General features: G+C 34.2%; 1 protein-coding gene across 1 annotated transcript in view; it reads left to right on the forward strand.

The window, feature by feature from the left end:
• Window positions 1-13,900, forward strand: part of LOC149085164 (transcription factor RFX4-like) — a 32,176-nt gene extending 18,276 nt beyond the window's left edge. The window contains exons 13-19 of the mRNA XM_089233889.1: window positions 33-150; window positions 4,317-4,460; window positions 4,596-4,766; window positions 5,243-5,297; window positions 7,020-7,119; window positions 10,378-10,454; window positions 13,747-13,900. Of these exons, the coding sequence (XP_089090015.1) occupies window positions 33-150; window positions 4,317-4,460; window positions 4,596-4,766; window positions 5,243-5,297; window positions 7,020-7,119; window positions 10,378-10,454; window positions 13,747-13,900 (819 nt within the window). The remainder of the gene's footprint in view (window positions 1-32; window positions 151-4,316; window positions 4,461-4,595; window positions 4,767-5,242; window positions 5,298-7,019; window positions 7,120-10,377; window positions 10,455-13,746) is intronic.
• The last annotated feature ends 1,548 nt before the right edge of the window (window positions 13,901-15,448 follow it).

A 15,448-nucleotide genomic window follows, 5' to 3' on the forward strand; every position in this document is an offset into this window, starting at 1 on the left:
GTATCACTACATTTTTCCTATTGTTCGTTTAGCCATCAGCTCGACGTGGAGCATCATCTCGTAAATTAGCAAGAAGATTTCTGCTGATGTGGTCTGCTTTTGGTTCGAGAGTCATTAGGGATATGACTCTTCACAGCGCAGCAAGTTTTGGTAAATTGATGATCTATTTTTATAAATTTGTTTTAGTATAGTTTTAGTATAAATTTTTTGCATACTTTAATGCACATTATGTGTGTGGAGTACATAAATTGTGCTGTAGCATTTTCAGGAAAAAATGAGACATTCATGGGTTTACATGGTTACATTCATGGGTTAAGGAGAGTTCCTTATAATTTTGTTTTTGGTTGAGCATACAGGGTGGTTAAAATTGTTTGTCCATGGGACTATCTTTGCAACCGTTGAGGGGGTGGTAAACATAAAAAATTAGAAAAGGTAACTTTTTGTACAAGTTAATATTAAGAACTTGCACCCCTAATATACAACCAGTTCACCGTTGTAAACCGTGTATGTGGACCTGCTGCACTCTGCCGTTGCTGGATTTGTGATTCGCCTGCAATGTGTTTTTATCCCCTGTGGTGGTGGTCATGTGGAACACATCCTGCTGTGATAAACGATTTGGAGGCATTCTGTTCGTTAATTTGCGTATCTTTTCATTGACTTGTGTACGTCAGCGTCACCTATCGGCTGTTTTTTTAGTTTTTTTTTCCTGTTTTAAAAAAATTCCCGTTAGCGATGCTAACCCTGCAAACCGTTTTTTATTTCGGTTATCCGATTTTTATACATTTGTCGGACTTTTTGTCCAACCTGTATAAAAACGCCTTGCTAGAAACTAGTTATTTCTCTTTTTTCCTCTATAGTTGTGCTGTACCTGATCATTAGAGCCCGGATAATATGCAAATGCATAAGTGCTCATGCCATTGCATATTATAGCTCTTTTGATAGTTACTCTACATAAAAATGCACAAAATCACTGAAATTCTAGAATAAGTGCATATTTTTAGAATTTTTTTCCCTATTAATCGCATGGTACTAATGTATTTTAAGATTATTTTTATTTTCTTATTCTTCAAATTTAATGAAATTTCTTCAATTTTTTTCAAGAAAATATTTCACCATTGAGAGTATTGTTCATTTTGGGGCACATTTTTAGGCATTTTTAAATGCATATTTTTCCACATCTCTCAATGCATTTTTTTTCATCTTTGTTTCTCATATTTTTCAGTTTTACTGCATATATTTCTGTTTTCTATTTAGGCTTTTTTTCATTTTTGCGATTTTTTTTTCATTTTTTCGCATATTTTTGTTCATTTTCCGCATACTTTTTAATTTTTTTAATGTAGATATTTTCCATTTTAAGCCAAATTTCTGCATTTTCAAAAATCAACGTTTTTTTCGCATTTATTTTCTCTTTAAAAGAAGAACTTCAGCATTTTTAAATGCAACTTTTTTTTTCATTTAACGTATATTTTTCAATATTCTTTATTTATAAAAATTAAGTTTATTTTTTATTTTATGCATATTTCGGTATTTTTTAAGGCATTTTTAGCATTTTTAAGTGCATATTTTAACAATTTTTAAGAACTTTTTTATTTTTTGGCACTTTAAAATGCGTAATTTTTTTTTCATTTTTGTATATACTTTACCATTTTTAGTCCCATACTTTAGCATTATTAGATGGATTTTTCGCATATATTTTTGTTTTCATGTCATATCTCGGCCTTTTTAAGTGATAATTTATATTAACTTTTAATGCATATTTCAGATTTTTTAGCGCATATTTCAGCGTTTTTTAATGCATATTTCAGATTTTTTAGCGCATATTTCAGCGTTTTTTAATGCATATTTTACCACTTTTCAGTGCATATAATCCTGGTTCTACTGATTATGTTGTTTGAATGACGTCACTAACACTCTAGTGTTGTAGGATTTTAAATTCATTCCTAGCCTCTATTGGCGTTCAAAATATTAATATTTACAATTTTTTTGAGCGATCCGTAATAATTCCGCTAGAGTTTTTACATTTTTGCGCATATTTAAATGAGTAAAATCATTAGTAATTTTTTTCAAAACTTTTTAAAGACGCCAGCTTGGAACCATTTCTTTGTAAATGCAATGTTTTCTGAGATATCTGAATTCAGAAAATCTGAGAAAAGTTGTTAAAGAAGCGTTGTCCGCTAGTTTATGCTGTTCTTTTCCACCTTTTCTCCCATTTTTGAATTCAAATATCTCAGTGAATATTGCACTTAGAAACTTGGAATTTTTTGTCGACCTCAGGAGAGACGGGAGAACTTTCAAAATGGGGTTTTTAGCACACGGGAACGGTATAAAAAGTGAATTTCTTATTTTTTTATACATACGACCCCTCAAACAAATTGCAACATTTTAAGAAACCGAATGTCATTTGAAAAGTTTTTTCAGAAAGTACTGCATTATATTAGCATTCATTTATTATTTTGTATAAACGACCAAATGAGAATGTAACAGTTCAAGTTAGACATCAGATGTGTATTGAAAACACTGAAAATCTCTTTTACATTGTGAACTGAAGCGCACACAGAAATCAAACTCAGTATTCAAAATGACTGTAGGAATATATAATTTCTTGACTGAGATCAGTTACTCAAAATTTAACGGTATATAACACGTGTGGCCAATTTATTTCTGTTCGAAGCCCACCATAATAGTCAGCGGAAAATTATCATAGTAATTGTCTTTAATAATAAATGCCAAGAAAGGGGGTGTTCAGTTAAAAATTACACTGCACCATAAAAAATGTCTTCCCGGTGGGCACAATTTAAACCCTTAATTGCTCAACTCTTTTTTTTGGAGCTCTGATACTGGAGCTCTCACAGTTAATGACACGTACATTAACTATGTACTTTTGTTACTAGTATATATATATAGAAGGAACAAAAAATTGTGGCGTGAAAAATCTAGAGATATGAAGATAGAGGTGAAAAAATAGCTATAATAGCTTTTTAAATGACAAAAGTGCTAGTTCTGTTCACTTGTTCATTCGAAAAATATACAACTTGTATACACAAAAGGTATTTATTTGAAGAAAAAATAATAAAGTGAAATAGAACCTATGCAGTGGGTCGTGATCATCCCGACATATACAAAAAATACAGAAATTACAGGGAATTTTTACAAAAATTACAAAAAATGAATTTAAAAATCCAAAATGTAGTCAAAAATCACCGGACATACATTTTTAAGGTACTTCCGGTGATTTTTGACTAATTTTTTTGGATTTTTTAATTTATTTTTTGTAATTTTTGTAAACATTCCCTGTAATTTCTACACTTTTTGTAATTTTGTGTATATTATACTTCATTTTACTTATAAGCTGAAGTTCTGTATATCTTCAAATATTATATTTCTTCAATATATCTTTTATTCATTTTTCATTCCATTTTTTCTGTCCATGTTTTTCAGAAGGCTGTGGTTGGGGAACAAGTGTTGGCATTTTTAGTGCAATCAGGCATAGCCACCCTTCAGAAACGCCTACCCTTTTTCGAACCATGCATGGGGTCCATTCCATCTTGTATTTTTTTTTTCCTTCAAATAAATACCTTTTGTGTGCGTGTGTATGTGTGTGTGTGTCAGGCCCGTCATTTGGGGGGGGGGGCTTTTGAAAATACATCAAAAATGGTATATATATATATATATATATATATATATATATATATATATATATATACAAATATATAGGCCTATATACATATATTGAGTACACGTTCTTTGCCTCCCCCCCCCCTGGAAAAAGTTGAAATGACTGGTGTGTGTATATAGAAAGCCTGAAAATCATTTAAAAAATCTATTTCGAATTATACTGCTAATACAGGGCCTTAAAGAGGCCCTATAAAGCCTCAGAAATCGCCCATAAAGTTAATGTATTGAAGTAATATTGCTTTCCACATATATATAACTACCTTCTTCGTGATTCAAACTATAGTAAGAAGAAGAAAATTCGAGTTGCAAACTTCAAGGTAAAAAAAAAATGCAAACAAAACATTTTAACAAATTAGTGAAATCACAGATACACATGATCTGCAACAAAGAGTTGTTGGCGTTAAATTGGGACACCTGCCAGCAAATTCAAAATACAAAATCGAAAAAAAATTACCTTAGCTTATGGGCAAAGTCAGTTCTGAATTTTTATTTTCAAACTGGCTGAGTAATGAACGTCTGTAAGACCCTTTGCATACGTGCAAACCGACGCATTTAAGGGTTAAACTGAACTCCCTGTATATTTGTATATATTTTAGTACATTTTAACTTTTGGAAATCAAATAATATCTCTTACAAACCAGGATCGTTTCATTTATTGCGGTTGATGTTTGATGATTATATCCTGTTTCTCGTGGAAACTATCCATGCTGATGATCAGCTGAAAGAATTTTTAAGAAATATCTCTGATGACTGTCCACCAAGGTTCACCGACTTGTCTTTTCAAGGTATAAGTAATGTATAAAAGAATATATATATATATAGATCTGCTCTACTTTTATGGCGAAACAAAACATAAGATACGAATTGAATACGGCCATACTTGACGATACTACCTTTTTTTTGCATATTTTTCAATACAGGATATCCAAATCTAACCTGCGGTTTCAACTTGGAATGCCAAAATTATCCGACCGATGCTTCGTTAGACGGTTCTTATGGCTGTGAGACAGAACCTGTATCTTCGACAACGGTTCAAGATGCTCCCTCTTCTTCGATGATAAGTCATCCAGATTACGAACAAGACACGACAGGTCAGTATCAATTAATAATCACTGAAATCGGAATAAATCAACTTTGGAAACTTAAAGTAGGTAACGGAACAAACACATATTTAGTCATATCATTAAAAAGTGAATACTTCAAACACCTCATTCAAATGCACGAGTTTAAATTTCATGAAAAATGACGGTTGAAGAAGACTTATCAATCAATGAGGTAAGTATAATCCTTGTCTATAGTCAAATAAATGAGGTCTATGTTTGGTTATGGTCTTGCTGGAAAGTAATGGAAAATCAACATTTCAGTGGTTTTTTGTTAAATAATCTGTTGTATAGTGTATGAAATGTCAAACTAAAAACAATTTTAATTAAAAATTGCGATATACGCTATACAGTTATACTGTAACGAGCTGTAACGTGATTATTTGATTGACTGATTATTTGATGTTCATTGATTTCAATCAAGTCTTACAATTACTACGTTCAATTTCTTTTCTTTTTCGATGAAGAAGACGATCAGTTATCTGGGACGTGTTCGTGGTTACCTGGTGAATATTACCCTGGGTATGCTTTTATACATATTTACTCTTATTAACTTGTATATTTAGAATGTTTCACGATGGGTGTTCGAAAGAAATAGAAGTCCATGGTTGATTCTAAAATTAAAGTAAAATATACCAAAAAAAATGTATTAGTATGCAATATTAGGCATGAAAAATTTCAAAGAACAATTGAGCTATAAATTTCATCCTCACAAAACGAAAATTGGGGCCAAATATAAAAATTTAAATTATCATATGGTGCTCCCAATCACAAAAATGTCATTCATTAAAATTTGCATCTTTCTCTACTTACACCGAAAGGAATTCAGACAATAACACAACACAGTAGAACCTGAATTATCCGTGCTACGAAAATTTTAGTTTCATGTTTGGCGCTTCTATATCCATGTTGTGTTGGTGGTTTTTTTCATTGGTTACGTGCGATTTTGTGAAGGTGGTAATAAAAACTAACATTTCTATTTGGTAAAATTGCTGGACTTCTTCATTCTTTTACAGAACCTCTCTCCCCATTTTCAGAGTTGAAGTTCCATGTCAAAGCGTTGAAACGGCAGGGGGTACAATGGGTACACATAAGAACCGAACATAGCCCTGGGGTGATGGGCATTTGGAGATTTACAGCCAACCAATTACAGGTGATGCGAGGAAAAAACACATGTATAGGGGTATGTAAGTTGAAATGTATTCCTATTTTTAAAATTTAAAAATTAAAGACAAGGCACACATAAGGATGGTGTAACTTCAGATGCCTAATGGAACTGGCTGGACCAGCACTATTCCCTATGTGTCATTCTAATTGTACATTTTATAACTATGCAGAATGGCTGACACATGGAAAGGATAACCATGTCTTTCGGTTATCCGTGATCACCTTCCTCACCGTTAGCCCAGATAATGGAGGTTCTACTGTATTTCTGTTATCAGTGAATCTCAGTTTATTAGTAGCGTGGCTACGTAACTGTGTAAATGGGAGTAATTTTTTAATTAGATTTTTTCGTACGGGTGACATGAATATATACACTAGATAGTCATTCTAAAACAGATAAAATACATAAATATCCTTTTTGCCATTTTTTGTTGTTTTAAATTATTTTTTTTCACTCCCGGAAGTTTAACCGTGTTTTTCGGTTATCCGTTATCACCTTCCCCACCGTTAGTCCGGATAATCGAGATTCTACTGTATTTGAAAGAACGCTTACACCAAGAAATCGATTATTGAAATTTTTTCTTGATTTTTCTTAACTTTTTTGCGACCATCTCCGTATTTTTTATTCAGACTTAGTTTAGTCCATAAACAGTGGCAATAATCAAGAATTCCAATTACCGATATCTCGACAGATTCTTATTCAAATGTTACGGAATAAATTTCCTTCAAAAAATTATGAGACAAAAACTTTGCAAGCTGGCAGTTTCTTGATTGGGAGCCGTAAAGATATTTTAATTTTTGATTTTTTATACCCCGGGTTTCATTCATATAAATTGCCATGGCTCAATTTCTCACTTTTTGCTGATATTAGCTCATATTTTATTTTAGTTTCAGAATAATCATAGAATTTATCATATTAAGTTCGGGCACTCTTCGTGAACGAAACCGTAAACTCTAACCTCAGAAATAATTAACATAATCATTTCGCCTTAATAAAATCGAACTAAAATAATATTCAAGTCGTTCATGGTAAAAGGTTACGTTTATCATTAATTTTGTAATTTAAAATATTTTTTTTAGCTTGTATCAAGGTGCGACCTGTGAAGCAAGGCGTTCATGGTCATCGACATCAATGAATCGTGGTGAAAATAAGACATACAGCTACCAACAATCCACCCAGGTATATACTGCATAAATGAACTAATCTAGAGTCTTACACAGGGTATCCCATAAATACGTTAATAGTTTAAAAATTCATAAAAATTGAAGGTGGTATACTTGAATGCGGGTTGCGAAAAAGTTACTCTCGAGAAGGGGATTTTTTTTTTGGTTCCAGAAAAAGAAATAGTTGAAATTTTTGTCGATAGATGGTGCTGCACGAGAGGAAATCACTAGAAATATACAAATCAGAGTCTTTTCTTTCTTTCAAACCGAGCACAACTCAGGTCTATCACCATCTATGGGCGATTTACTACCTAGTGAGTTGTGCCGGAAGTGTAACTGCGTGTGTACCTAACAGTCTGAGTGCGTATGAGTGTTGTGTTTGATTTTTCAGTGCTGCCATATATATTTGGTAGTGAAGTGAGTGATGTGTTATGATTAAATTACATTTGTACTATTTGTAGGTCTGTTGGTCTCTGTGGCGAGACATTTTAAAGGAGAGATCGGCTCGCATTCGCGCCTTTGAAGTTGGGAACCACAGAAAAACAACTGTTCGGTTTTCGAGGGCTAAAGCTTTACGAACGTTCCGGATACAGAAGAGATTGAAGAAAGGTTCAGGTCCAATCATTCCTACAGGTCTTTCATGCAGTGACCTTTATCGACAAAAATTTGAACTAATTTTTTTTGCGCCAAAAAAAAAAATTCTTCTCTATGAGAACTTTTTCGCAAACCTCATTAAAATATGTATATATATACAGGGTGCATAGCAAACGGGGCTATGACATTTTAATGGCGAACCGCTGATCCTAGGGGTATACTTCCAATTAGAAAAAGTATCCAAGTAACGTGTAGTACTCAGATATGTCATTCATGTTTCAAGAAGTTTTGTGCAGTTATTAAAATAAAAAAATTAAATTTTTGTGCAGTCCCCGCGTGTCCCAAAACATAATTAAAAAGTTGTTGCCCTGTCTCTCCTGATGCCAACAAAAAAAAAAAATTCCATGTTTCTAAGTGCAATATTCACTGTGATATTCAAGTTCGGAAAACGGAGAAAAGTTGGAAAAAAAACAGCTCTGAAAATGCGGAAAAACCGTTTAACTCACATTTAACGCTGTTTTTACTACTAACTTTTTTTAAATAGCAGTAAATTTTTGCCACTGATCAATATGGTTTCTTGGGAAATCGAAGTAAAGAAACTGCTTTCACAGAATTCTGTAGCTTTGTCTATAAAAGTATTAACCGAAGTAAACAAACTGTTTCTCTCTTCCTTGGCATCTCAAAAGCATTTGCAAGCGTTAATCATGAGATCTTACTTTATAAATCAGCTAACGTTGGTGTTAGAGGTGAAATGCTATAATGGTTCAAGTCCTATCTAAATGAGAGAAAACAGAGTTAAGATAAACACACACACACAACTCTTTCAGTGAATACACAATTATAACAAAAGGACAGGGCTCATTTTAGGTCCGATTCTTTTCATTATTTTAATTAATGATTTTTGTACTCTGGAACTCCTCGGTAAAATAATGACATACCGGATAACTCTGTTATTGTCTATTTCTGTATTGACGTACATTCACTTAAAAGACAGGTTGAACAAGATCTTCTAATAATCAATGATTGGTTCAATATAACGATGTGAAATTGAATCTCCATAAAACTAAATTTATATAATATTAGAGTTTGATTGGACATGACAATTCAGATATAGTACTCAAATCACATCGTACAGATTGCTCAAGAAACGATTGCAACTGTCCTAATCTAAATAGAGTTTTTTCTTGGAAATATCTTGGAATCCAGGTAGACGCAAATTTGAAATGGAAATCTCACGTTGCTATACTAACCAAACCAAACTTTCTCAAACTTTATCCACTCGTGGTGCCTCTTGCCCTAACCGGTGCTTATCCTCGGTAAAATAATGACACTATTGGTGAAGGGAAGGTCCCAGAGCAGTGTAACAAAGAATCTTCGAAAAACCTTTCTCAAGGACGGCGCTTCTAACAAAAGTTGGCGGCGCACAATTGGGCTAAACTGCCTTTTGTTTCCACTCTGCGCATCTCATGCGTTGTCCTTAAGTGATTAGCTGGACTCTCGTATATAAGCGGATACATGCTTTTCCAACGGGGAAGGTGGTTCTCGCCGAGGGTGTGCATGGTGATCTGGGAGGTGACTATATTCGCCCTAATGTGAATGATACAATTTTTCGCGAATGTCCTATCGCCATCTCTTTCCCCCATCTCTGTCTGTCTATGCCAGGGCCGTCTTAAGAGTATCATGGGCCCCCGGGCCAAATGATTTTTCTGAAGCCCTACCAGGCAAATTCTCGAAAATCTCAACCAGATCTCATTTTTGTGAGGCTCCTTTTCTCTTGAGGTCCCGGGCTGTGCCCGGGTAGGCCCATGCCTTAAGACGACACTGGTCTATGCTAATAGTGTACTTGAATTAAAATTGCCGTTTCATGTTTAGAACTATTAATATTGTGCATTATAACATGACTGTGAAAACTGTTTTAACTATGATCATCAATTTCTTTGATTGGTTGTCAGTACGGGTATAATTACCCCTTGACAACTCATATATACAGATACACATTTGTATTTTTTCTCTCTATTTATTCTCTAAATTGCTCTTCAAACCAAGGATCTGTATGTGTAATTGAATTTGAATAAATTTGAAAAAAAAATTGAATACACTTGAAAATTCATTCTTTTTCCCACATTTCCTCCGTTTTTTTAATTCGAATATCTCAGTGAATATTGCACTTAGAAACATGGAATTTTTTTGTTGGCATCAGGAGAGACAGGGCAAAAACTTTTTAAATTGGGTTTTGGGGCACACGGGGAATGTATAAAAAGTAAATTTTTTTATTTTAATAACTGCACAACCCCTTGAAACACGAATGGGATATCTGAGCACTACACGTTATTTGGATACTTTTTCTAATTAGAAGTATACCTCTAGTATCAGCGGTTTGCCAGTGAAATGACATACCCCCTTGTTTGCTATGCACCCTGTATATACCGATACCTTCCAATTTTTATAAATTTTTAAACCACTGTATTTACGAATTTATGGATCATCATGAATTATGTATACTATTAAAATTTAAAGTTCAGAGAATTGGTTGTAAGAATCAGGCCAATATCAAATTTCAAAACTTTATGTAACTGAACATATTCAGTAATTTAATGATAAAAAAACCCATTACTACAATAAAAAAAAAATCTGTTAATGACAATCAACAATGACTTACTAATCAGTGTTTTGTTTTCAGTACCTGATCGTCAGTCAGGAGAGTGCACATGCTAGAATGGAGAAGAATTCGTGTTACAATGGTTCTGAAAATAACGGGTGGGCCAATAATTATTTTTTTTAATCTTTGTTTAATACAAAAATTACATTTTTTTGTAAAATTAAGAATGAATATTCTGATAATATTGATTAAAAATTGGAAAAAAAAAACACATCGGTGAGAAACACGTGCACGACATCGAACATGATGACTCATAAACGTGAGACATCATGAAAACATGAACTTTAATAACCTTTTTAAATTTTAATTTTTAATAGAATATAGATTTTGCGTGAAAAACACATCAATAAGTTTTTCAAAAACATCGATGAATTCGAGCTGGCATTGGTACCTCGGCTTCAGCTGACCACCAGTCAGCAGAGGCGTGTTACAGAAGAGGGGAGGGACTAAGCGGGCTACAGCCCATTGCGGCAAGATCGGTGGTGCGGCGAATTCGAAGAATGAGTGGTAAAGAAAGTTAGTAGAATTGGAGAAGGGTGGCAAAGTTTGTATAGCCCACAAAAGGTATATATATATAAAACCATAAGTCCACTCTTCTTATTTATTTATTATTTTATTTATATTTGAACATCTCAATAGGCTAAGCCCAATTAGAAAAAAATAAAAATACCAAAAATATAATAAAGTAACGAAAATACAAAAGAAAAGTAAAATAATAATAATAATAATTCATCAAATTTAGCCCTTAAAAATTAAATCAAATAAACACGTAATGCAATACATATACAGGATCAGTGCCGTAACTAACCGTTCCTGTGCAAGAATTTGCATTTAATCCCCATCGGGCTCATTCTTGCCCCTCCCCCCCAAGTGGGCCCTGTGCGGGTGCATCTGGTGCACCTGCCCAGTTACAGCACTGTACAGGGTGTCCTGTAAGTGCTATCACGGCGTTTATCTCATCAACCGTCCGTCGTAGAGGTATGATGCCAATTTAAAAAATACCCGTTCACTCGTTCAAAACTTACCCTGTTGCTGTAGCCCTGTAAATTGTCACAAAATAAAAAATCTAAATTTTTATACGGTCCAACTGTGCTCTAACTTCCAATTAAAAAGTTGTTGCCCTGTCTCTCCTGATACTAAGAAAATAATTCCATGTTTCTAAGTGCAATATTCGCTGAGACATTCGAATTCAAAAAACGAAGGAAAGTTGGGAAAGAACAGCGTTAAATGAGGGTAAAACGGGTTTTCCGCATTTAGAGAGCTGTATTTTTTCCCGAATTTCCTCCAATTTTCAAATTTGAATATCTGAGCAAATATTACACTTAGAAATATGGAATTATTTTTGTTGACATCAGGAGAGACAGGGCAACAACCTTCTAATTGGAACACGGGGGAGACCATATAAAAATTTGAATTTTTTATTTTGTGACACACAGTATTTTCACTCTCAAAACTGGTCAAGGGTAATTTTTGAACGCCTGTTGAGGATTTTTTAAACTGTAATTATATATACCTCTACGACGGACGGTTGAAGAGATATAGGCCGTGCTAACACTTACAGGACACCCTGTATATACGTGATGGAAATACAAATTGATAATTCGATACAAGGAAGACAAAGCCACGTATACCCAAAATAAAAAAATTTATAAAAAACCGAAAAATAGATGAATTACACAAAAATAAAAATTAAATGATAATATTTAATTAAGTAAAAACTAAGCAAATTTAATTAATTTACTTTATTATTAATTATAGTAAACAGAAGGAAATTAATATGAAAAGCAAATTAAAACAAGAGAGAGGGAAAAATCATGATGCCAAAGTACTCTTTGAAAAAAACGAAACGTTAACGAGAAATGAGAAAGAGAGCTTAGAGAACGAGAGAGGTCAGTGAATGACCAAACAAGTAATCAGAGTTTGCAAGTATGAGAGTGACCAAAATAGTGTCATAGAGAGCGAGGGACTAGGTCGGTCGACCTCCTCACCGACGCATGCTCTTTAGCGCCCGAGTTGCTAGTGTTAAGATGCTCGTCTACCACCATGAAGGTTGCTGTCAGGGTCCCAGGTTCAAACCCGAGGGAGGGTATAGAAAATTTATGAGTCACCACCCATACATAGATGGGCCTTCATTTCCAACCCATCCCATTAATGGCAGTAAATTGTAATATAGCGATATGGCCAGAGTTAGTGTTTGGTGAAGAAGGTCGGTCTGTGACTAAAAGAGTGACATAGTGTTTGTGGAAGCACGTGAATGACCAAAACAGTGAGTAAACATGTGAGTGACCTAGAGAGCAACGGACCATTTCAGTGAGCGACCAGAAGAGTAACTTAGAGCAGTGGCTCCCTTGCACAATTCATGGATTATCTGCAGCTCCAGAATAGTTTAGTAGATATTTTCACTTATGAAGGAACCACTTCGAAGAGTAAATCAGCACACATATCAATATCTTCAACTCATCGCAACGTCTCTGACCATTGGCGTACGCAAAAGGAGGGGGGGGGGGGGGGTTTAACCCTTCACACATCATCGAGGAGAATGTAGGAAATTTCGATCCTAAATACAAGTTATCACTAAATTTTCCCAAAAATTGAAATTTATTGCCAATTGCTGCTAAAATTGCTGAAGAGTGTGGAAATAAAGGGCTGCTACAAATCGCGGAAAACAAAAATGCATTTTACGAAAAAAAAATTAAATGACCATATATTTCATTGAGGAAAATAAAATAAATTTTTATACGGTCCTCTCTAACTTCCAGTTAAAAATTTGTTGCCCTGTCTCTCCCGAGGCCAACAAAAAAATTCCAAGTCAATATTCGCTGAGATATTCGAATTCAAAATCAAAGAAAAGTTAGGAAAGCAGCGTTGTCCGTTAGTGTTTTGTTGTTCTTTCATAATTTTTCTCCGATTTGAAATTCAAATATCTCATCGAATATTGCACTTAAAGGCATGGATTTTTTTCTGTTGGCCTCGGGAGAGACAGAATTGGACGTAAGTGGCCGGAGGGGGGGGGGCTATAAAAATTTAGATTTCTTTATTTTGTGACACACTGTATTTTTATTCTTAAAACTGGCACAGGGTAATTTTTTATCGCCTTTTGAGCATTTTTTAAATTGGAGTCGCACCTCTACGACGGCCGGTTGATGAGATAAAGGCCGCATTAGCACTTACAGGACACCCTGTATAATACGAATGATAATTGATACAATAGATCAAAAGATTTTTAAGACATAAAATTATCAATTGAGAATTATATAAAATGACTTGAATAGCTTCAGTTTGTGATACATTGTATTAGCAAAATACTAAAAATGATTGCTTAGTTTTTTTTTATTTCTCTTTCAATATTATGCTTATCTATAATCTAAATTTTATCTTTTTTGCATGTAGATATGATTATGGTGCTCATAATAATCATTTTACAATGAATAGTAGACCAGACGAATCGTATGGCTGTATTTCTGAGCCAAGTGCTACTCCATCCGTCATGTACGCAACCACTGGAGCAGTATATCACAGTTATGCAGTTGTAGCTTCACCGTAGTCGCTTCAGAAATGCTTATTGCGAAGTTGAACATGATTATTAAATTAGTTTACTAGTATAATTTTTAGAATTCTGCTGATAACCAATATGTAATAGGAGAAATGGTAAATTGATGATTAAATTTTGTAATTATGATTTCAATATTTGTATGTATACATATAATGTATGTAACATATTTATATATATACTGTACAGTGAAACCTCACTATAACGATCAATCTCTCTCTTCAACGATATTTTTCTAAGTCTTGTTTGGAAATGTCTATTCTAATTTTAAATTAATGCTTCGCGATATAACGATAATCCCTCAACTACCATATTTTTCCTTGGTCCGTAGAATATCGTTATATCGAGGTTTCACTATATATTAGAGGATAGAGGCAAAAACGATACAGTCGAACAACGATTTTACGAAACTGTAAGAAAGCAACCATTTTATTCGTTAAATCGGGGTAAGACTGATCAGGAGCATAAGCACACTCGAAACGGCTAATTTTAAAAGCAAGCTACTTTTTTTTGGGTTGTTATTGCTGACAAAATTTGAAAGAAAAAACAAAAAAAAACAAGAATAAAGTTATTATGACATGAATGTCGCTCTCCACTTGTTAATACAAGATATACAGAAGACTGGATGTTGTGAAGATATTTATTATTTGAGATGTTAATTTTTTAAGGAAGGAAAAAATTATAAATTAAATAATTCTTCTGTATATCTTGTATTAACAAGTGGAGAGCGACATTCATGTCATATATATAGCCATCTGGTGGCTCGTCGTCCATGAGTTATTAGCTGATCGGTTTCACCGTCCATTGCACGGTTCCGTTCGGCATATATACGCTCTAGCGAAGGAAAATCTCTATCTCCTCTGTAGCTTAGTGGTCAGAGCACTCGTCCGGCAATCGAGGGACCCGGTAGAGGCAGAGATGAGTTTTTTCCTTCCTTAAAAAATTAACATCTCAAATAATAAATATCTTCACAGCATCCAGTCTTCTGTATATCTTGTAATAAAGTTATTATATAGGATGCATAAAAAATTGCCTTATACAGGGTGTCACAGTCTTACAAACTTCTAGGAGGTATAGGGTATACCTGGATGACTCGGAATCACTCCTCAATGTATGATCGGAAATGCTTTCATGATGCGCGGTAGCGTGCGCAGTAAACACCAGAAGTGACAGGACTCCACGTAAGTGAATGCACGTTGTAATGATAAATGCACATGTGTTACCCAAAGTGGGCAATATCGTCCCCTGGGGACGATGTAAGGGTTCAGGAGGGTTGTAGAAACTTTGGGTTTTATCATAGGATCCTATAGGTTGGTTCTTGAGTTGTGGGATGGTGAGGAAAAATTTTCTGAAGGGGCTGATGGAAGAAAAAGCAGAAAACCATGTTGTACATCAACAGAAGTAACAGAGATCAAAGGTGGTGTTCAAAGTGTCATCCACGAGCTATAATGCAGGTCTCATATCTTTGGCAAATGAAATTTCGAACACTCTGGAAGATTCCAGGACGTCCCTGCAATTTATGCAATCAGTTCCTCAGCCTTG

The sequence above is a fragment of the Pholcus phalangioides genome, unplaced genomic scaffold (assembly GCF_987345545.1).
Source record: "Pholcus phalangioides strain wild (caught in Gottingen) unplaced genomic scaffold, Ppha-v1.0 ptg000007l_1, whole genome shotgun sequence".
NCBI classification, from domain to species: domain Eukaryota; kingdom Metazoa; phylum Arthropoda; class Arachnida; order Araneae; family Pholcidae; genus Pholcus; species Pholcus phalangioides.